We start from the raw sequence: 24,299 nt of genomic DNA on the forward strand, positions 1-24,299 counted from the left end.
CAGGTGTCACTTAGTCAAGCTCCTAAAGCTGTAGACGTCTGGGCCATAAAAAGCAAAATGAAAATAATGAATCTAAATCAGTCATGGTCAGAGTTACAAACAAAACAGAGCATGTTATTGAGTGTAATTATGAGATGAACTCAACGATTCTAACTGAAGCCGAAATGATAAAATACCTAGGTTTAACAATTTCGAAAGACTTAAGTTGGAAATCACACGTAAACAGAATTTGTGGAGCTGCAAAAAAAAAAAAAGTTATGCTTCCTTCACCGAAAATTAAAGCTAGCAATCACACCCATCAAACTACTTGCGTATTTAACTTACACCAGACTGACGTTATAGTAGTGTCATTTGGGATCCGTTTCAATCAGGATTAATAAATCGCATTAAGAAGATACAGAAAAAATCTGAAAGGTTCATTCTTTCCCGGTTTTATCGCATTGACTGTTTTCGAAATGCTTCGGTTACTTGATTTGCCTCCACTGGCTCAACGGAGAAAGTTGGCTAGGTTTAAATTTTGTTTGTTATCAAAAGTTACCACTTTGTTATCGAAAGTTTGTTACCACTTCAATATTGTTACGGCCAAGACAAGACAGCCAACAGCACATTCAACATGGCTCACTTTTGGTGACTTTATTCAAGAACTTTGTAGCCACTACTCTAGGGGAACTCAATGTGAGCCCAAGGAAAAGGCGCTCCAACACGACAAGAGTGTTGAACAGCTTGCGGTCGTACTGGATATTGAAAAGCCAGTAAGCAGATAAGACAGCCGCCAGCCCCTCCTCCCCATTTTTCACCGCAAACAACTTTTCGCGGTCCACCTTGATGTGGAGAAGGTCAGCCTCTACAACGTCTGCTCCAGAATATACGATGCAAGGGGTTGCAGGAACGCTTGGGTCCTGTAATGGCAAGAAAAAATATTGCATAATCACCAATAGACCATGAATAGTAAACTGTCACCTCTTCATACTTAGTCACCCTTTATGAAGCTTTCTGCAGGTTATACATCATTCCAATGCAATACAAACATTGTTAACAATACAAATGGCTAGTCTGACATTTATGCATACAATTTTGGTTTATGCCCGACGCAAATTTTGGGACAACGCCCAGAATTGCCCCCACTTCATGAGATGGCCGCTTTATAATAAAGCTGTACACAGAATTTGTTCAGGCGAATTTGCACTTAACTTAAACATTGATGAAAACTAAAACAGAGCGCTTCTCTAGCCAGCTGTTTTGTGCATGCCATTTTAAGATTCCAATTTCACAAGAAAAGTGAGTGCATTACAAGGCAGAAGCAAAAATTGCGTGGGTAATACTTCAGGTGACAACACTGGAAACTATCTGGCACATAGATGAAGGTATGGGCCGCACTTCTTGCAATTTAGGAAGGAGGGGATTGGCCCATATTTGAAAGTGGCATTTCCAGTTCCATTTTTAAAGGACTATAGAGACTTTAGTCGCGTGCTTTCTTCTTTTAAATGATGTGGTATATATAATAAATGGTTGGCCATATGGGTATTCGCCAACAACCGCCAAATAATTATTTGAATTTATTTTCTTATATTTCAATTTCATCAATCTAACGATGGTTATGAGGTGCAGTGACGACGTCACGCGAGACGCGAAAAAAAAAACGACAATATAATCACTGATATAGTTTCAATTCAGTACAACAATCAAAGATGTTTTAAGAGCTATAGACCTCAAATTATGTATCAGCAGTTATATTGCAGCTTTTTCCTTGTCTCACGTGACCTAAACACCAACTACAAATCACAGACATTGTTAGGATGAAATCAAAACAGAAACATTAAGAATTCAATTATAAATTATTCAGCGTTCGTAGGCCAATAATACTGGGTGATAATGGATACTAATATCTAATGCATCATTTGTAAGAAAATATGCACCGCATTTGTCTTGGTGTTGCACTCACCAAGTGCTATACACATATCAGCTGCAGTGACATTGGTCCCAACTGTGATCACTCCCAACCGCCAGAAACACTTGGGCACATATTTTGCTCATGCCTAGCGTACGTGCGAGAATGGCAGAGCCTTATTCCTACTATTCAACGAGTGACTAAAAGACCAATATCTTAAGATATTGTATCAGGTCCTTGACCTGACACCAACAGCACAGCTGTGGTCACTGGAGTGACTATAGCTTTCCTTCAAGCCATTGGACTCGACGCACGACTCTAGTATGACCTCAACGTGATGGACATGTATACAGGTATATGCACCTTCTTATCTTATCATTCATCGCTCTTTTTCTCTCCCCCCTTCCCCAGTGTAGAGTAGGAGGCCAGTGCAAACTAACGCTGAAGCCGACCTCTCCACCTTTCTTCAAATAAACCTCACTCTGGTACCAATTGCAAGACATATTCCAGGTTCTTTGCTGCTAATACTTCGCAGCTGCTCGGGCTCTGCTCATCACCACACTTGTAAATGAAGTCTCTCTTTAGCCCATTGACATTCAAAATTCCAGTAATGTTAAGCTTGCTCGGGCCCAGGTCATCACCACCCTTGTAATGAAATAGTCTTCAGTCCATTCACATTCAAAACGCCAGTAACGTTAAGCGCATAAAGTCTGAAGACGCAACATACCATGCATTCAGTGTATAGTAGGTGGCAGCTCCCTGAGAACACCTTTATGCTTTTAGAGTACTTGCTTTACTTATTCCTTTACTACTTTGTTTGAAATATAATTAAGATTGCTTTTATATTATTGGCTCCCAAAATTGGGGGGAGCAGCCTACACAATAAGTAGTACAGCCACTGTCCGTATGTGGTATTTATCTACCATGCTTATTGATATGCTATATGTTGCTAGGTAGCAAATACACAAGAGAATAACCAACAAATGCTTAACATATGTATACACATTTCGTGAAAAACAAATACTGCTTATAAACAGTAAAAACGCAAGCAAATGCAAATTAAACAGACAATTTTCTTGCCCACAGAAGACATGGCTGCATCAGGTCCAATGCTTTGATTTAAACTTGCGCACCACTGGTTGGGAACTGCTCGCCTCAACCACTAGCTGTAGAATGTGATCTCCGTACAGTTTTTGGAACTATCACAGGTGCACCATATGGCAAAGTTTTACGACGCCCCTTACCAGACAGCAGCAGTCCTCAAATAGTAACCATATATCTAGAGAGTTGGACCTTTGGCATTTTTTTTATTTGACTAACTTATCTGGTGGTTGTTATCAAACACGTTTAATTTTTTTGGTGAATATAATTTTTGACGAATGAAATAGACTTTTTCAAGTCACTAAGAGTCCACATATTGCCGTTCTTGTTCGCGTGAACAGTTTAACCAGTAATTAATGCGCAATGGTAATGCTTCGAGCTATGGTTGTGGAAGGAATTTCTATCATTAAAAAAGTAACGTAACTTAAGCAAGGTAGCCAACAGCCAAAACCGCAAGTGGAAGTTTACTTCTCCAAGGACCATAGGCTGACATGTTAGCACTGGTTGGTCGCACTGGGTTCAGCGAATGGCATGACGTAAAAAACAACACCGTTTCCTTGATGTGCTAGTGAAATATGTGGAAGCTGAGTTTTTTTTTGTATATCGAAAGCCTACACACACCGCCAGATATCTGCAGTCAAACCACTCGAGATCCCACAATACAACATTGGTAGTCGCGACACAACTGCGAAGACCATCTGTATTTCAAGAGAGGACAGAAAAATATATGAGAAAGCGATTATCATGGACCTCTTGAACAATGGCTACAAAAGGAGCTTCATTCGCCATGTGTTGCGCCAACCTGACCTAACGCCCCTCCCCCCCCCCATACTCCTCAAACATTCCTACACGAACCGTCGGTAATACTGCCTCCCCCCAGCCATCCCTTCGCATCTCCGTCACGTATATTTATGGTGTAAGAGAACAGCTAGCACGAGTGCTGGGGAAGGAGGGTATCCGTGTAGCGCATAAACCGCCCCACATCAACGCCTGAGCGGCTCATACCCCGACCAAAAGATCGGCCTCGAAAAGAGAAGCTCCCACGATTAATTTACCAGGTGCATTGTGCTGAGTGCTACACCTCCTACATTGGCGAGACGAAGAACTTCCCAGAAAGAATTCAGCAGCACAAAAACAATGTAGGCAGTTTCAATGCGGAGCGCAACGCCCTCGCAGGACATCGTGAGAAGCATGACCATCGCATCAACTTCGACGGCACCAGTGTCATTGGCACTAAAGCTAACCACACGAGGAGGTTCTATCCAGAATTGTGGTAAATACAAGCCACGCAAAGAAACCTGAAGCGATCGACCGGAGCACTTCCAAGCGTGCAACTGCACGACGTTCAAAAACACCGGTGAGCACAACAGAGACCTAAACCGGGAAGGTGGAAACGGCAATGGTGGAAAGGACAACGCAAGACCGCTCAAGAATGATATGTATGTGTGGTGCCTTTCCGAACTGTCCTCCTGAATAGGCCAAATTGGCCTCAAAACGTTGCGTCAGTTTTAAATTAGAACAAATCTTGGCTGGAGAGTCGTCCTTTATTCACGATTTCTTTAATAGACGAGGCAGACTTCTGTAGATGTTTAGCTTTATAACTAAAATGTGCACACGGGTGAGCGCTGCAGATGTTGCAAGAATTGTGCGCTGTACTGTTGCAGTGCTAACATTCTAGGTGAAAGCAAAGATCACAAGTAAACTCCTGGAAGCGTAGCATATGAGGAAAAGATGCAATAACTGCGTGAGCGATGATTCAGTTTTTTAGTACAGATCAAAGTAAGACTTTTCTTCAGCCTCAAGATGCACCTTAGAGTGTATGTCGGCCATATGTTCACCATTGGGATGCGTCTTTCATTTTTGCATTGTGCGCATGCATGCATGATGCATGCATTATTATTTAGCCTGCCATGCTGTAAAACATTATTTACGAGTTATTGCATTGCAGTTATGTCCTTGAAAAATAAAGTTTTTTCAGAGATCACGTGGGCCTGACTACGCAGAATGAGAACTTGTCTTTACAGGAATTCAAGTCGGCCAATTAAAAGTCGTTTATTCCTTTTTGGATGGGTCCAGACATTTGTTGATATTATGCTTCCCGTGTTCAATGTAGAACTATCACAGTAAAGCACCGTGCATTGCTGACCAGTTTTAGGCAAAGCTCATGGGTACTAATGATGCATTGTACCAGAACAAACTCGCAAGAAACTTACCTCCTCTTGCACAAACAAAGATGACAGACCATTAACTTCCTTGACATTGAAAGACAGTATCCGAAGTGCTGCAACTGTTAGGATGTCTGCAAAGCGAAAGGTTTATAGCAAACACTTTAATGCACTTTTTAGTATCTTCCTAAAATTCCCTAAATCTGTGACAAAGGTTGGTTTTGCAAAATATTTGCGCCGTGATTTTCTGTCCCTAAAAGCAACTGGACACTGGTGCTAGGGTAACATCCCCTTATTTATGTCCACTGCACCTTGAAGACCTTCCCCATGGGTATTCCAATACTGTATAGTGCCTGCCATGGCCCAGAATATTCTTGATCTAGGCATGCAACTGTGCAACACTACGCCAGTTTATTTCCATTCTACACACCAAACAACGTACCATTAAAGAATTTCAGTTTAAGACCAGACATGAGTTGAAAACCTCAAGAACCGTCTTCAAAGAACCAAATCGTGAAACACAGATGTACTGTAATGTTATGCCTATTAGAAGAGATCCTGCAAAAATAATTTGTCGCGGAGTGTAGGTCTAAAAGCTGCCGATTAAGCCTTTGTAACAGTACTCACGTCGTGTTCGCAGCCTCTCCGGTGACATCTCACGAGCCTGTTCAAGTGATGCCATTACACTTGCTTCGCAAGGGATGCGTTTCATTTCTGCCATTTTCACAATTTTGTTGATCCCTTTTGCAATGCAAGGTGAAGGGTCAATCTTAGTTAGTCTAGCGAAGTCACTGCAAAACTGAAAAAAAAAAGATGTGTACAAAGTGCACTACAACAAAAACCCAGCAAATACATAGCAGTTATTTTTACCATGGTATCTACAAGCACAGCATTTACATTGTAGATTGGGCAGACGACAGATGTAAACAAAGTGAGTACTCTGACCTTACAAAATAGAAATGGCACTTTTTTCTGAAGCTGAACTTGAAACTGAAAATTTCTAGTTACACAGAAAAGAAAACCAATTCATGGTGCTCATTAATTAAGCTTCTTCTATTGAAATATAATAGAAATGAATCGAGGAGTTGTCACTATGTCTTGGCGACCGCTATTCCTTTTCACTTAATACAAAAAGTTAAAAAAAAGGGAAAGTCTTGCTTTCGCTAAGTTCACAGGTTATATCTTCAACACAGTTCTCTAGTATTTTTCACACATAAGCACTGCACACGCATAACCCCTATGTACACACACAATGTAGTTCAGTCAGTCATTACAAATGTCAGTGTCTTGATAGAAGCGTTGAACGACTTTCATTGCCTTGTGGTGTACCTTTGATGGCCATGCGTCTGTGGCACCAGTATAGCCTTGGTGGCATAGCTAATGCACTAACTTTTTCGTCAGAGCAATATTTGGAGAGCAGTAGTTGAGTCTTTCGCAGTACAATAGAACATGTGTGTGCATTAAAATTAGTTTTACAACCAGTTACAGAAGCTCTAGCTTTTTACATGCAGCTGCCTCTTCAACCATGCAGGCTAACTTAATGTAAATGCTGTTTCATACATAGTAGCAAAAGTTTACTTACCCGCTCAAAGCTCATCATGTATGGGTACTTCCTCTTCGCCTCATGAATACTATTTGTTGCGATGTCAGAAATTCTTTGGCGACATGTCAAGGCCATCCTTTCATTGATTTGATCCTCGTCAGGAGAGCCTTTGCGAGATTCACAGCTGAGCCACTCCGTGTGCATTTCAAAACTTGTTTCGTCTTCTCCGGCTATTGTAGAGATAGGAACATCCTGGGGAAAGCAACACCAATACAGCTGATTGCGGCATACATACACCTGCCCTATGCAAGGAAACATTGCAGTAATGTTCAAGAGGTATTGTCAAAAGCTAATGGCCCCATTCACTATCCTTCTCATGTGATATTTTTACACCAACACACAACTATATAGCTAATTGTATAGATTAACATATGGCCTTGTTCCCACCTGCTAGACAAGGAACAAACCCACAAAGGACTGCGGTTGAGCACCAAACAACTTTGTTAGTACCCCAAAAGCGCTTCAACTGTCCCCTCGCATTATGTTGCCATTGGTCTTTATGACTTATGGTTTTTAGTTTTGCCTAGCTAAATTGATTCGATAAATATTTCGCCAGCATAAATTAAATTATGCATCCAAAATTCTTTAATGCCACCTCAAAACCAGAGAGCACTAAATAGGATTAAATTCGGAGCGCTTCTATTCAGTGAAAAAATTTAAAATATTTGAAAGCATTAGCAAATGAAAATATTACGCTCGCCATTAGCTTGCTACACATCATCCTAGATAAACAAATCAAAACATTGTATTTGACTACGGAATGCCCCTCACCATCTTTTGCACTTTGTGCCGCTGGAGCTCCACCATGGCTGTTTCTTCAGTGTCCTTCCTGCGTGACCCAAACTTCGCACGGTTCTCGCCCAGGCGACCATCGCACGGAAGAACCCTTCGCCGATTCTTGAATCTGTAGCGCAAGGCTACCTTCCAGGAGTCCTGAGAGTTGCATGAACAATAAAATAATATTGTGCTCAAATTCAGAGGTCGCTTACAGTAAAGGAAAGGGCGAAATGAAATTTTTAGTGTGCATTAAACAAGGAAAAGGCAAAGCAGTGCAAACAACACAAATGAGAAAGAAACATGCTGACTACTACCAATTCAAAGTGGTTTTATTAGCATGTGCAATAAGTTCTGTCAAGAATGGAAAGATTAAAGACACCCCAAAAAACAAAAAGGACAGACAATTTCTGAGAGAAAAGAACTTAACATTTCAGGCAGGGCAGTTTCTTTACGAGCGTGATCGAAGGCGTGCTGACGCAAGTCTCTCCCCTCGTGTAGGTAAAGCTGCATAGGTTTCCCTAGGCATTTTCCCTTAATATTAAAATGCACGTCTGGTGAAGCTTCTGTCTACAGTTATTACATTTGCAGTGTATGGGAATATTGCCATCTCTGCCAGCCTCGATCAATTTGCACACTAAAGGATTTGTACGATAATAGATGTGCCCAGAATCACACTGCCTAGAATCCCCACAGCTGGCGGTCCCCAGTAATATAACAATTTACTTACAGCTCCACTTCCTACTACGTCCTTCAGCTGCGGGTATTTCTCAAGCAAAAGTGAGGTCACCCTTGAATAGAAATTACGAGTTGGGAACCTGAAAAATATTCGCAATATTAAGATTGTTGTTGTCCACATTGAGCGAGATTATGGCTTTGCCCCTAACACACTGAGAAGCTGCAAATGCCTTTAAGGAGAACAAGTAAATTTTTGTTGTTCCAAGGTCTGCAGATTAAATGAATTTATAAATGAAATCTAATGCAGTGAAACAAATTCAAAGCCTGTCTGACCACACAAAACTTTCCGAATCGGCAGGTTTTTGCAGCGTACATCTTTTAACTTGTGCAGAATGTGCGTGCTTCCAGCTCAAATTAGCCAGCGAATTTCCTTTTTTAATTATGAGATTATGGCAATTTTATTAATTGTGTGGCTTTTCGAAGTACACGATTTTCAATTATTAACGTTTTGTTTCACTTATTCTCCCAAAGAATCGCAAGAAATTCAGAAAACCTGGTGGTCACATTTCTACACACTAAGTGTGGTAGCATGAATTTTGCGAAATTTCGTACTGATTGACCTTATACTTCAGCAGGCATTTCTAACCCCACAGCCATCAAAAATAAGGGGTAATTTACTTACAGTGTGATCTTCATTTCTGTGAACAGCATGCCCACAATTTTTCGAAACGCTGCGGACGAAATCGGGCCACCAGTGCTAATACTGTCATGAAGATTGCCAAGGCTTGGCAGCACGAAAGTGTGCCCATCATCCTCTGAGCGTGAAGGCCTACAAGAAAGCTGCCATTCAGAGCTCAGTTTTCAAGACATTGCTACAGTAACAAAAATATCAGTGCCCTACGTCAGCTACAGGTAAACACAGAAAAAAAAAACTAATGTTAGCTCTTCTATTGCATAAGATTATTCTAAACAGCATGATGTTAGTGCCAACCAAGCCCAGCACCAATATTATTGTTAAGGTTCCTGACCTAGTACAGCACTGGCATTAGGAGGCACTGATATGAGTATAAGGACAGCAATGAACATTCTCGTGCTTTTGTTTGGGAAAGTTACAATCAACTGCGCCTCGACTCTACAACAATACTAGCCAAGGATATACAAAGCGTGTTGTGTTTTGGAATACTTATGGTACTTCGACTTTAATAAACATTCTAACTCCGAGAAAGCCCGTCGTAGTTATTATGAGGAAAGAGGAGTTAAGTCTCAACAGAATCTCAGTGATACAGTCACACCTGCAACAAAGTTCAATATGATGCGAATTCATAAAATTTACTGCCACAACTGCAGCGCGTATGATGTGCAGAATTTCAGGTGCAGCAATTTTCTTTGCCACTGCGGACAATATAAACGTGGGAGCCGCGAACATACCAGTGAGCTATAAGTGTTACTGACAATGGCGCCGCCGTTTCGATCCAATCGAGCATGCGCATTGAAACAGAAGCTAGACGTCATGGCAGCGCTGATCCCAAGGTTCACAACCAGGTGAACACAGCCAAACGCCAGTGACTACCATCGTAAACAAGCAATCAAATCACATATGCATTGCATCGGGTGGCTCAGCACTGGTTTCGTTACGTGGTCATTGGCTTTGTACTTCAATTCAGATGAGAGAAAGCTTCGTGTTCAACCATCTTTCTATAAGGTGCTTTGGTTTTCTTAGCAATCTTTGTTCTCCCCCCTCCCAAGTGCAGAGTACTAGCGTACAGACATGTATTAGGCCGACTTCTCTGCCTTTCCATTCAATAAATCTCTCTTTAAAACATGATTATGGGTGAAACCAATATTCTGCGACCCTGTGAGACTACCTAAAATTCTAATGTGACACTCAAACACACTTACAGATCGAAGGAAATTCCAAGGCCATTTTCATGATCTTCGCTGCCACTGGCCACCATACTGCTTGCTGCAATGTGCTGCAAGAAAAGAAAATAGCATAGTTTGCACCTTGCACTGCAGGCGCAATGCTAAAGAGACAGTGGAGCTGATGGGAACCTAGCTCACAATTATCGATTAGGTATAGATTGGGTATTGAGTGGCTATCGATTGGCCTATACGATGCATTGCCCTGCTTACCGGGGTACTACCAAGCAATTTTTCTGGAATTGACGGATTATTGATAAATTATCTATTAGGTATCGTTTAGATATCGATTGGCCTACACTATGCATTGCCATGCTTACCGGCGAACTACAGAAAGTTCTGCCCAAATTGATTGATCGATTATCGATTAGGTATCGATGGGGTATTGTTTGACTATCGATTATAAATTGCTTAATTATGATTGAAATAATTACCATTACCTTACCTGGGCTTACAAATGAACCAACTGCATAACCAAGCCCCAAATGGATTAAGCTCAGTTTAGCGGAATCGGCAACGCTGTGCTAGGTTTTTGTTCGCATGTGAAACGCTCGGCTTAAACAGCTCCACTGTTCAAATAAATAGCCGACACATGAATTCCTAACTAAGCTGTGAATTTGCAGAACACACGACTACCAAATGCAAATACCTCAGACGATGTTGACGCACAGTGCTGCTCACTGTCCACTTGTGGGCGCAATAAAATTTTCGATAAGTCTGGAATAGTGTCCTCAGGAGAGAGATCCACATACTCATCGAACGTCTTGTCCAGCATCTGAAAGCGGTAAAGCACAACTGGGTTTTATATCGTGCAGAAACCTGAGGAATCTCTATGCATGACAAGTCTGTAAACTGCCTCCATTTCTTCATGTGCAGCAAACCACTGTAAAGGTCCAACAGCGGACTGTTGTTTTCGGATTAGAAATCAGTCTAGTAATGTGCCCCTGGATTTGCTGTTATATGAGCGAAATGCACTAATAAGCATTTGCTTGGTGAGCGATCCTCCACAAAGCACTTAAAATGAATCGGCACAGTAACTGAGACGCTCGTACAGGGCATGACACGCATCACACCTTTGGGTGCGCTAACGTGCAGCTCACACAAATGTTTTGGCCTTTAGTTGCTGAAATGCACAACGCTATTTCTTTTTCTGCTATGCTTCACAGCCACTGCAAAAGTAATTCCATGTATATGGCGGACAGTGGTGCAGTGCTGCACGCGCGCGCGCGCCACGACTGAGCAAGGGGAGCAGCAGTATGGCAAAGGGCAAGCGTGGACGGTCTGAGGGCGCCTGACTGATTAGTCGCGCTACGTATAAGCAGCACCTCCAGGCGACAAGGCAAATTTTGGGAGAGTCGAAAACTAAGCGGCGACACAAGAGACATGGACAACAACAGACAGTTTTAGTTTAGCGTACGCTATACGCTATAACATAGCGTACGCTAAGCAGCGCACGTTTTCTACAATATTAGTTGGCCGGCGATATTTTCGGATCTCAGAGGCCATTTGCCGTCGTTGCGGCTATTTCGCGCCTGCAGCGATAGGTGGCGCTGACATCTGTAACGTTTCTTTCGTTAGGCTTCGACTCGTTCGAAACGAGAAGCGATATCGAAAACACCACGAGGTTATCCATAATACTCTGTCGTCGAAGCGGCCTGAGACTAAGCGAAAGCCGGTTACACAGTCATTTGCTACGAACGAAGTGCATTTTACTAAAGAAACGCCAAATTCAATTCGAAGCGGGCAGCCGAGACCGCCGCCATGTTTCCCGCAAACTACGCAAAAACGCTAACACTAACTCGTTTGCGTTGCGTACGCCCGCTCTGGTCGCCGTTGCACAAAAGCACATGACGAGTTTGGCGATACGCGGCTTCGCTGTAAAAATGCCATCTACCGTCGCGACGAGAAAAGCACCCCGCAACGAAAAAGGCGCACCGCGAGTTCTGCAGCGCTACCGCGCCCGTGCGAGAATTATGTAGCGCGAACGAGTATTATACTTACAGTTTATTGCTACACGATACACTACATTTAGCGATGTAAACACTACTCGGATTCAAACATGTCGCGAAGAGCCTCCCTCATCATAATCGTCAGTACTTCCGCATAACGCTACCTTAGCAGGTGCAGTTAGAATCAAACAAGGGAACACGAGCACTTGCCTGAAGCGAGCTCGACGTCAGGTCCACTTTGCCGCCGAGAACCGGGCACGCGCAAATTGCTTCTTTGAGCGCGTTGAGGTTGCTATCCGCAAGGATATATGTCCTTGCCGCACCAAGGTGGGGCACACTAACTAGGCAGCGGGGCATTGTAAGCAAATTTACATACACAATGCCGCTGCAACTTGCAAACAACAGGCAGTCAAACCGACGCAGCAAGAGAACTACGCAGTGAGCAGGGTTGCCGTTGGGAATTTTTCAAAAAGAGCCAGAACTGAGGCTAAAAGTAGCCAAAAGTAGCCACGCCACCTGGTCTTGGCGCCAAATTTGTAGCCAAGTAGAAAAGTACCATTATTATAAGCAACTTTTATTAATGAACAATAAATAATATCATTTTGAATCAACACAAGAACACAGAGTAAATAAAGAGCAAGGAAATTTGGTTCTCTTGCTTGGCCTTCAAGCATCAGGTACGTTGCAAATAAATAAAAGTTCAGTCCGCGTAGTTTATCTAGAGTAGATAGTGTTCATGCCGGAGTAATTTTGGCACATTCTATTCAACAACTCAGCAGGAACGTCAAACGATGATGCTGTTCTTTCTTGAAGTCGTAGCCCAAATTTGATTCGCAGAATCGCCATGAGCAAGTCCAGCTTCATTTTGTTACGGATCTCTGTTTTCGTCAAGTTCACGCAAGAGAACACGCGCTCTGCATCAGCGTTAGAAATTGGAAGGGTCAAAATTTTCAGTGCTCCTTGCGCCAGGTGTTGAAAAGGGCATTCGCCGCAAGGGTCCTTGTACGATGCCGCTGCGTGCCAGAAAGTCAAACATGATGCGCGATCAAGTGCACCGCTAACACTCTGCAGCTGGCGTATTTCAGACTCCAGTTCGATTGAGGAACATCCAAAAAAATGCAGCGGTAGCTTCATTATGCATTCACGGCTCTTAGCACTTTCTATGCCATCGGGATTTATGGCACACAGTCTTCGAAGTGCAGAGGAGGCATTTGGAAGTCGCTGCTGCAGTCCCATCGCCATTTGCCTCAAGAATTGGAAACAGCGCTCCCTCACGGCCCGTTGGTCTTCAATAGGGACTAGTGAAATCTTCTCTCTGAAGACGTCACCTAGGTCCACTACCTCTGGTTGCAGGAAAATCGACTTCATTTTTGCCAGGTCTAGCGACAGCAGACTTGCCGTTGTGTTGTGCCTCAAAACTGATGGATTCAAAATCCGCCTAAGAATTTCCAAATACAAATTTTCTAGCTCTTGGAAGACAACCAGTGGGTCAGTTGTGTTTGTTTGGAACATTTTGTTCACTCGCCTAACGTTACGGAGAACTGAGGCAAGAAACACGAGGTAAACATAATTTTTTCTGTCTCGATACATCTCTCGTAAAATGCGCACGTTGTAGCTGCGATCTTCTGCTTTCTCAAAAAACTCTTCGAGAGACTGGTACTGCGCCAAAATTCTTTCTATAGAGTCTGCAATAGCAAGCCATCTCGTCTGCGAAAGCGACAGAATCTTGGGCGGTGGATTTGCACTTTCATCTTCCACTGTCATACTGGCATACAGTCTCTTATAAGCATCTTGCCGGCAGCTGCTGTGTGCAAAGTAGTTGTAGGTTTCTCGCACTAAGTGCTCAACCGCAGAAGGAATCGCCTCCATCGACTTGGATGCCACAAGGTCCAGGCTGTGGCAAGAGCATTTGATCAGAATCAAGTCTTTGTTGTCCTCACTAAGACGACTGAACAGAGAATTGTGTTTGCCGCACATGGCATTTGCACCATCGGTGCAGAGTCCGAGACAGTTCTTGATCGATAGGCCGTGCTTGTCCAACGTCTTCAATACCGTGTCGTGAAGCGTTTCTGCCGTTCCATCAGACAGCTCTACGAGATCAAGAAGGGTGGTAGCAATCCTGTTTTCTTCTAAACTCAGAAACCGCACAACCATGCAAAGTTGCTTTGTCGTGGATACATCGGTTGATTCATCCACCATTAGAGAATAGCTGGAGCCGTTCAGTTGTTTGTCCATGTTTTCCGTGAAGTACGGGAAGAGAACATTCGTAATTATAGCCGTGCACTTCGTTCTGTGCAGATCAAAATCATTGAATTCGGAATGCAGAATCTCACCAAGTTCGTCGACAGCATTTATGGAAGTGTGCACTGCAGTGTACAAGGCGATCCTTAACTCTCGGCGAGCCTTTTCATAGTACGTTCGACTCGAAGATGCTAGAAGCTGCGGCAGTTTTTGTTGCGAACTTGGGATTACTGCGCACTCGCGGTGCTTTTTGGTTTCTGCGTGCTTCAACAGATCACTGTAGTGGGGTCGAATGTTGCAATTGCAGTACTTGCAGTGAGCAGTCGTTCCGCCGTCACGTGACGAAATCCATCCTGTAACGCATGGTAATATGCATATTAGATACTAAGCGGCATGCGACTAAACGCCTAAAGAATAGTTTCCGTTTTGCTTACCACTCAGTTTCTTGTCCTTTCTCCATTCTTCTCGAAACGTGCGCTTTGCTCTTGCGTCTTTTCCCATGGTAGACGCCGGTGTCGGCAAGCCGAAGGCACAAAAACAGAAGCTTTGTCGCCTTGGGGTACACAAGTGTTATTTCACCTGTACTGCTCGTTCCTCTCTGGTGTCATGCCGTGCACACGGCTGCACCTAAACGCATGGTTTCGGATGCATGACCCTAACGGAGAAAGTACTCTAGATTAGTGTTATTTTCTCCAGATGGAGCGCAGCGTCCTTGCGGCCTTTGCTTCGCCGTGCGCTAGAATTAGCGTTATTTTCTCCAGATGGCGCGCAACGTCCTCACGGGCTTTGCTTCGACGTGCGCCCATCACCCAGAGTCCGTGCGTCTGCGCACCCGCGTCTGCTAGTTGGTCTCTATGTGCGCACCGCCGGCGGAGAGAATATATGCGTACAGGACGCGCGCGCTATGGCGCGCGCGCGTCAAGGCGACCGGAACAGCCATGAGGAGAGCAAAGCTTTAAAAATAATTGTTCTTCTTTGTTCTTGCTTGCTATTGTATATGCAATTGCAAAAAAAAATGGCTAGTGAATGCGCCAAAATAGAAGTTCAAAGTAGCCAGAAAGTAGCCAAGGAGCCAACGTGAAATTTTCATCGCCAGACGGGGTCGAAAAGTAGCCAATTTGGCGCAAAGTAGCCACCAACGGCAACCCTGGCAGTGAGAACTACCCAGCAAACCGCACGATGTAATCCTGGCAGAACAAGAGACAGTTACGAAATTTGTCATTACAGCATGCCGCAGAAATGCCATAGTCTAAAGAAACTTCAAACTATTTATAAACAAATATTTTGCGTCGACTAGTAGCAAAAACAGCACACAGCCACGCTAATTTTTGCCTATAGTTTTATTAAGTACAGTGCAAAAAGTTACTTATAGATGGCGCAACAATACGGATAGTGAAAATTTATAGTGACATTCTTTGGTGCGGTTTGCGTTTGTCCTTTGCGTTTTTACTAAGAGAATGAGAGCCTGAAGTTTCACCCTTGTTGCCAGCAATGGTATGAAACCTGACCGTGTTCAGCATTTACTGCAGTGCGTGCAAAGATAACAATCGCTGCAGTGTAGCAATCAAAAGCAAAAGGAAACTCATAATCACTAAGTAATAATATTATTCGAAAACGCGTAATAATAAATTATTGGTAATAGTCTAACCTTAAAAGCAGAAGACCTGTCATTAGTTGTTACTGCTCTGTCGGAAAATCTGTGTTCTGCTTGCTCTCCTTTTTTTTTTTTCTTTTATTCTGTTCATGTTCTGGAATGGCGCGCACGGGTTGGGGCGTTGTGCTCGGTCTATGTTGTCGCTGTTTTAAGGCCCAAACTGCGCAGGCAAGCTTTCAAGGCTAAGAGGATGCAAGGCTAAGAGGACTTCGAAGGAACATAACAAATGTAAGCGACGTGAAACTGTGAACTTGTGCTGCTTTTTGCGTTGAACCCGTTTCGTGCGACTGCCATTGAGCAGGGCTGCAGTATTTACTCGCACATTGATCAATGCGTCGAAAGCGATACCTCTAACTTTGCGGGTCAAGTGCTTATTGTTTCTGCTGGCCAGAGGGCTGCCTCCCGCTCCTGTTCTCGGTCCACTGTGCTCGTAACCCGAGTCGCTTGGGCAGCCGTACTGCGCTGCGGGCGCCTACGGTTTTTCGGAGCACGCTGCGTCGTTGCTGTGAGCGCTTCCCGATGACGGGAAATAGACAGACAAAGAACTTTACTAATGGTCCTGAGGAACCGCGTTGAGCAAGGCCGCCGTCTGTATTCCCGGCCTGGCTGCAGACAACGACGAGGCGGCCATACCGGAGGCAGTTGCGAGCCCTTATTAAAGGGACTGACAATGGTTTTCATGGTGGCCATCTTTAGTGCAATGAAAAGCTAACCTGTCAGAATGTCTCATCATGAAATGGTGACGCAGAAAACGCCGTGGAACATTTTAATAGCGGAGCTGTTTAAGCCAGGCGTAATGTGTCTGCTGAATCCAAAAATGTGGACTGATCCTGGCGGTAGTGCAGAAAGGGTCGAAGCGCAATGGCACATACTCCTGTGAACTAGCGAAGCTGAGCCTGGCTAAGTCTAGCTAAGTATAGTTGGGACTACTTAAGCACAGTCAGTTATCGACAGCCAATCAATAGCTAATCCGGAAAATTCAGGAAAATCCTGGGGATGACTTGGTAGTGCTTAGCCTAGCCCAAATACGTGGCCAATTCCTTGCGATAGCCAAGCAATAGCTAAACGATAGTCGATCAATAATAAGTAAATTTCGGGAAATGTTGAGGATGACTTCGTAGTGCTTAGCCTAGCCCAAGTGAGGGGCCAATACCTTGCGATAGCTAATCAATACATTCCAGGAAATGCTGGGGATGACTTTGCAATGATTAGCCTAGCCCAAACGTAGCCATATCTTGCGATAGCTGATGAATAGCTAATACATAATCGATCAATAAACTCCGGAAAATCCTGGGATTGACTTGGTAGTGCTTAGCCTAGCCCAAAAGCCAGCTAGGTGTTCATCAGCTTCGCTGTCTCTTTAGCATTGCGCCTCCAGTACAAGATACACTTGGTTTTTATCAAAATTTTTTTATCTGCAAAGTAGTTGTCCTTCACTGGAAGCATGGTGAAAACAGTGGTAGGCGAGTGCGACAGCGATTGTATGGAGGCATTACTGGGAGGCAGACGACAAGTGCGATGGTAGCTTCACTTATGTCTCTCCTTTCGGTTTATATGTTTGTAGCCAGTTTTGCGCCTCGGATTGGTAGTTTGGTAGAACACAGGAGTTTCGACAGTGTGACTTGAAAATAAAGTCAGCTCCGCCTGTGTCTGAGCAAATACGAGTAAAAGGATTTTGCTAGACAACATAACAGCGAAAATAAATGTAAATTCCGCATCATTCTACTAATTTCACAACTATGTGCATGTGCTAGCGTACAACGATGATGCGAGCTTCAATGTTAGCTTGATAACATTACGTTTTGTAACACCATTTGGAGATTTGTGTGACACCAGTGAACATTGTTGGCAGTTAGTACATGCATATGAGGAAAGTCGGCCATCATTGCAACCAATGAAAACATAGGGGAATGCTTTTTTCTTTATCTTTGCGTTTCTATATGGGAAATTCCTGGTGGAATAATTTTTCACCTGAAGCATAATCTATTGAAAAGTACCAAAGGTAACCACATGCCGTTGGTAGGACCCGCACACATGAACTGTATATCTTTATTGAGCGAATGTTGCAGGAAGTGTTCACTTTCGTTCTTTCATGCTATGCAGCTTTTACAAAACTAAAGTTGCACTTGGCAGTCAGGCACACCTTGCTCCTCAGCACTGCTGTAGCTGATCGTTACCACGATTATGTTTTGTATTACACTAACAATAATTTATAACTGAAAATAATGAACTTCTGTGAAGATTTCTGATTCATTCCACAAAATTGACTTGAGTTTACATTTGCACGTCATATTGACAATAATGAACTTCTGTGAAGATTTCTGATTCATTCCACAAAATTTACTTGAGTTTACATTTGCACGTCATATTGACAGTCTGTAGAAGCCATCAAGGAGTATTTTTAAAATCAAACATTTGTGTCTTTTCAGATGCCAGGACTTCGGTTCTTTTGCTGCCCACGGTGTGCCTCTCACCAATTCTCCTTAAGGTCACTGTTTAGGCACCTGCGCACTACCCATGGCCATGAAACAAATTGGGTGTGCGGCTTGAGTGGCTGCATGCAAACATTTCGTCAGTTTTTTTCGTACAAGAAGCACGTATACCGAAAACATGCTGCATTCATGGAAGGAATGCGCCCCCGTGACATTTTGCGGCTAGGGATGGCACGAAGAAGTACAAATGCAGCACCTGATGTACCTTCAGAAGATGCAGAGTGTCTAGATGTGCAGGCCGAACAGCATGACTCTGCAAGTGACTATGCTTATCAACTGGCAGCACTACTTCTCAAATGGAAGGAAGGAAGGCGGCTACCTGAAGCCACTGTACACGAATTAGCCAATGATGTTATTGACTTCGTGGAAGCCATCGCACACCATCAACAGATACAACCTCAAGACGAGCCAGCCATCAACATAGAAGAGATTTGCAAGCAGCAACTTGACCAGCTACGGACAAAATCTGGCCGGACAAATTACTGGAAAGCACATTTTCCACTTGTTGAATCCCGTACGGTTGTGTTGCATGGAGGTGACACCACGGAATACGTTCCTGTCTGTGAAGTGCTCACGTGCATTCTTGAACATTCACAACTTTCAAATGAGTGCAGCAGTTACCCCTTTGCAGATGGTTACATGCATGCGGTATTTGATGGAAGTGCATTTCAAAACAATGAGTACTTTGCAGGTGATACCAGTAAACTTTGCCTGCAGTTGTACAGTGATGAGTTTGAAGTGTGCAATCCACTAGGCAGCAAGAGAGGAAAACATAAAATGACTGGTGTCTACTACTCGGTGCTAAATTTTGATGTGAAGTTACGGTCGGCACTGTCAGGTATTCATCTCTTACTCCTTGTCAAAGATAAACATATTGCCACCTATGGATTTTGTAAGATTCTTGAGCCATTCATTACAGATGTCGGGATACTAGCAAATCATGGCATAACTGTGAACGGAAACCTGGTAAAGGGATCTGTTTTCATTTTCACTGGTGACAATTTGTCTAGCCATAGAATTGGAGGCTTCAAATGCACATTCAGCCATGGAAGAATTTGTAGGCACTGCATGGCTCTGCGGAACGAAACTGACTACAAGCATTTAGAAGGCGATTTTGTGCTTCGCTCGCCGAAAGGGCACAAACACCACTTGAGTATGTTGAGTGCAGGACTGCCAACTCTGTCATTGTATGGGGTCAAGGAGCCATGTGCTCTTTTGTGCCCCGGCTTTGATGCGACGCTACACCTTCCTCCAGATATAATGCATGACCTGCTTGAAGGAGTCATACCATTTGCACTGCGGCATATAATCTCTTCATTAATTGAACAACGATTCTTTTCACTTGGTGAGTTGAACAAAAGCATGTCAAAATGGATTTATGATCCTCATGATATTGGCAGCAAACCAGAGCCCATTTCTAAGCCATATCTTCTAGGAAAAGCTGTTTTGAAGGGGTCGGCAACAGAAGTATTTTGCCTATTTCGAAACCTAACATTCTTTGTTGGGGATAGCGTCCCTTCAGACAATGCAGTTTGGCAGCTTTACCTACTTCTCCGAGAAATTGTTGACATTGTAATGAGTCACAAAATTCCAGTTGCACATATTGCGTACTTGCAAAGAAAGATTCATTTCTTTTGTCTTGACTTCAAAGCATTGTTTCCATTAGTGTCACTTCCATGTAAAATGCATTACCTCATACACTACCCTTCGCACATAGAGAAATTCGGACCGTTGAGGCTGCTATGGGCAATGCGTTTTGAGGCAAAGCACCAATATTTTAAAGATATTGCTCGAAAAATACGCAACTGGAAGAATCTTTCTCACAGTCTTGCCATGAGGCACCAGTTTTTGCAGAGTCTTTTATTCACTGCAGGTGATGACAAAACAACTCCCCACAATACAGGCGTGAGGTGCATGCTATACGAGCACCTACCTTGTTGTATTAGATTTCATAACTGTGAATAATCTTGTGTCCACAAATGCAGTGGTTGTCAAATCTGTGACTGTTGATGGCAGGACATACGGTGCAGGATGCTGCCTTGTCAAAAGTGTTCCAGAAGATGGTCCGCCAGAATTTTTGCTTGTGTGTCAAATATTTTATGTAAACAAGTTGCTATTGGTTCTGGCTAAATTGCTCGAGACTGTCTCTTTTGATGAGCACTTTCATGTGTATGTTGTTAGTGCTACAGAAGAGTAGTGTTCTAACTTCATTTTCGGAGTTTGAAATAGAGCCGTTGTACATGCGTGAACACAAGGGTCGAAGTGTTGTAAGCACACGCCATTCATTGTTCTAAACAAGTAACAGGCATTTCTTGTGAAAAACTATGACAGCAAACTGCAACACTTAACTGCTTTATCTAACTTCAGTTGTAAATCGCACTTGTATCAACTTTGTTAATAACTTGCACCCTACTAGTTCTTGAGTGACAACTGTTCTTGCGACTCATTTGTGAAACCGCAATAATGACGCGTGCAGCTATGACTGAGATGTCGGCTTTTTAACATTTTGTGAATCTCTGAAATCTGTCAGGAAACAGAAGTTACACCATTCACTGCAATAACATTTATCACTTGTATTTGCAGCTGCTATAAATTTGCATGAACAATATGCATATATAATTACAATGCATTTTTGAAGGTAAGAAATGACATAACAATTTTGCAAAAAAATAAATATTTGTCCTGCACAAAAGCCTTATTGTGTTCTCGTAGCCCTGTTAGTTTAAGTCTTTCTTTGTATCCTGTGTACATTGACAAATATACTACACTACATGTACAGTCGAAGACAAAAGTTTGTGGGCCACGTATTCCGCAAACGAAGCCGATATATTAACCGCTGGCTGGAGGCCGCACTAGTGGTGAAAGTCCAAAATACTGCTCATTCAGCTCCCCAAGTGCCGTACACAGCCGACGGTATATATAATGAGCTTGCGCACCATGCCTTCTGGACCTTCACCTCGGCCAGACGCTGCCGCCACTCAGCCGATCGCTATGTTGGCAAGGCTCCTGGTGAGGCCGCGGTGGATAGCCGGGTGACCTCTAAAGGATATCCGCTTCGTTTGCTGATCACATGGTCCACAAAATTTTGTTCCCTACTGTACACCCTTATCGGCACTTCAGCACCCATTAGTTAAAGCACCCTTCTGGCACCCTCGTTTACACCCTTCCGGTAAATGCACCCTTTGCGGCGTGCTCGTAGGGTGCTCCCGCCCAAATAGGGTGCTAGAAGGGTGTGTACTAGGGTGTTAATCTGTCGAACACCCTTTTTTACACCCTTAAGGGTGAGAAATTGTTTAGTGTGTACGCAGCCAATCTTACTGTGAACCTTTTCCTAGCGGCATTTGTTATAGCAATTGTCCCCATTACATTTTCCTCAATAGTAGCTAGGAAAGCTCGGCAAAAAAGATATTTCAAGAAGCAGAAGTCCTCTATACTTGCAAAACATAGTAAAAGAATACTGAAATTCACTTTTATGACCGCTTATTTGCGAATAAATTTGCACAAACAGGCATTTTCCGTGGACCTAGATGGGTGACGCACGGTTATGTTCAAACAGTTTATTTAGAGGCAGTGCCCTCAGGATAGGAATTGGGCAAGGTGCCGAGGACGGCGGGTTGGCCAGGGGTTTTAGGGCAGGGAGGTGTCGGTATAGGTAGATTGATCAGTGCTTGGATGAGGGCGGGCTTGTCCTGCCCCCGAGGAGCACGATAATGGGGTGATTTCTTTGAATTTGCTAACACTTGCCATAGCGACTTCACCACTACTTGGAGGAGATGCTTGCACTGTAAAATAAAAAGAAATATTATCAGAGACGTTGGTGTGACAAGTGTAGATGGCAGTGTCCTCATTTGAAATATCGGCATGCCGCAAGAATATAACTTTGAGCAGAGAGATCGAAGGGTGGAATCAAAAACTTTTCTTGCAAGAGATTTGTCAGATAACACTCTTTATTATTTGAACATATACGGCATATTTCGTAGAAGATGTAACAGCTAATATTTAGAACACATATATGAAATGCGCAGGATCCGTCGGCCTTGTTTACACCCCACACCTTGTCAGGGTAGCACAATATAATTGAAGAATTGCAGCGAAACCTGCGACATCACAAAAAGCATAGTTGCAGATAGGGTAGACACAATGCGGCCTTCGTGCGAAATTCTTCATGTCAAAAACGAGAAGTTCTGTCACGAAGCACTAGCAAAATAGGCATTTATTATACAAAAAGAAAGAAATACTGCCGGCTGGAAATTATGCTTGACCTAGAACAGTGAGAAGAAGCGGGGTTCCTCGTTATGACTAGCAGGATCAGGTAGCGCGCATGGCTTGATAAAATCAACGTCCTGGAATTTGGGTGCAATTCATAAACAGAGTTTTACACGTGTTCTACTCCGCGCACTTTTAAAGGGCGGCGAAGAAAAAGAGCTATATAATTACAGGCACTTTACATTAGCCAGGGCTGTTTCAGTAATATATATACCGCGTGATATTGGTTGGGTTGGCAGCAGTTTATAACATTCATTTTCCGTAGGCAAGGAATGAATAAAATAAGAAAGGAAATTTGAGTGATTCTTTCGGCTGTGTGCTAACCTACTGCGATAGCAGCATTTTCCAGCTGTGAAGACCACAATTTCATTTTAGGTTGCCTACTTATTCCTGAAATATCTGAATAATTGCGTTCCGTCACTACTGGGACCTCGACAACGATCTAGCGCTGTATAACGTTGCAATCACCACCACGCATTGTTCTTTAGCCCGTCCAAAATGGATGCAGTGCTGAGCATGAATGAAAAAAAAAATCAACGTTAAGGACGCATCGAAACCATGAGCAATGTTTGAATTTCCGCAGTAATGTACACACAAATTGTGAAATTAAAGAGCGAAAAGAAAGATCGTTGAGCAGCTGGACATAATTTTAAAGGCAAGAGTATGCTGTAATTTAGCGCTTTGAAATTACCTTGCTTAACAACTTAATGCGTCGTTTCCTAATTCACTCCGTCGGGCTCCTTATAAAACGTATAACATACCCAAAACAAATGCACTCACCAATGTAAGATCCACGCTTCTGTGTATCCCAGTGGATGGATGGATGGATGGATGGATGGATGGATGGATGGATGGTTGGATGGATGGATGGATGGATGGATGGATGGATGGATGGATGGATGGATGGATGGATGGATGGATGGATGGATGGATGGATGGATGGATGGATGGATGGATGGATGGATGGATGGCAGCTACACCCTTTGTAACTGGCTGCGGCTGGCGCCACCTAGCCTTTTACTCCTCCTGCTATTTTTGTTCTGTATATCCCCTTCTCCTTAAACTTTAGTTTTCACTCCCCCTCCCCCCAAAATAAATATTTAAAACAGTACAGAAAACATTTGCTCCCCGATTTATGGTGTTATCCCTCCTTTGACTTCCTCCACCAATCCTTTAGCCTCCCATTCGCTACTGCCACGCTTTTCTCGTCTATTTGCGATCGTTACCTGGGTAAACCTAATGCCCCTTCCATATATGTCACTGTTCCGTCAGCCAGAGTAGGGCGAAGTTCTGTGCATCTCAGCAATATATGCTCCGTGTTCTCAATTTCGGCTCCGCAAGCTGTGGATAGAAGGTCCACGTCTTCAAATTTAGACCAGTATGTTTTAGTTCTCAAAACCACCGTTCTAGCTTCGAGTAATAGTGAGCTGCCCCGCGAGTTATCAAATAAGAGCTCTGTTTATCTCCTGTTTTTGTGTCCTATGCATGGCTAGAGCTGGCTTTCCGAGCATTCTTTCTTCCCACATTTTCTTTCCTTCTCCTTCAACTCCTTTCCTACACTAGAACCA

General features: G+C 43.4%; 2 protein-coding genes across 2 annotated transcripts; one reads left to right on the plus strand and one right to left on the minus strand.

Moving 5' to 3' along the window:
- Window positions 1–608: 608 nt before the first annotated feature.
- LOC126538289 (uncharacterized) lies at window positions 609–12,435 on the minus strand. Its single transcript, XM_072287657.1, has 6 exons — window positions 12,289–12,435; window positions 10,779–10,904; window positions 7,529–7,690; window positions 5,782–5,983; window positions 5,203–5,288; window positions 609–899 (listed from the first exon to the last, which is right to left on the minus strand). Exons 1-6 carry the CDS (start codon window positions 12,433–12,435, stop codon window positions 609–611), a joined length of 1,014 nt encoding a protein of 337 aa, XP_072143758.1.
- Window positions 12,436–18,402: 5,967 nt separating this feature from the next.
- On the plus strand, window positions 18,403–20,468 carry LOC126538245 (uncharacterized). Its single transcript, XM_072287658.1, has 2 exons — window positions 18,403–19,995; window positions 20,451–20,468. The coding sequence occupies exons 1-2, from the start codon at window positions 18,403–18,405 to the stop codon at window positions 20,466–20,468; spliced, it is 1,611 nt and encodes a 536-aa protein (XP_072143759.1).
- The last annotated feature ends 3,831 nt before the right edge of the window (window positions 20,469–24,299 follow it).

Source organism: Dermacentor andersoni, chromosome 4, assembly GCF_023375885.2.
Source record: "Dermacentor andersoni chromosome 4, qqDerAnde1_hic_scaffold, whole genome shotgun sequence".
Lineage (NCBI taxonomy): Eukaryota > Metazoa > Arthropoda > Arachnida > Ixodida > Ixodidae > Dermacentor > Dermacentor andersoni.

Coding starts and splice junctions, on each gene's coding strand:
- LOC126538289 (XM_072287657.1), bottom strand. CDS start 12,435: ATGCCCCGCTGCCTAGTTAGTGTGCCCCACCTTGGTGCGGCAAGGACA. Junction 5,289..5,781: donor GGAGAGGCTGCGAACACGAC/GTGAGTACTGTT, acceptor TTCGCTTTGCAG/ACATCCTAACAGTTGCAGCA. Junction 900..5,202: donor CTTTGTTTGTGCAAGAGGAG/GTAAGTTTCTTG, acceptor TTGCCATTACAG/GACCCAAGCGTTCCTGCAAC.
- LOC126538245 (XM_072287658.1), top strand. CDS start 18,403: ATGCCAGGACTTCGGTTCTTTTGCTGCCCACGGTGTGCCTCTCACCAA.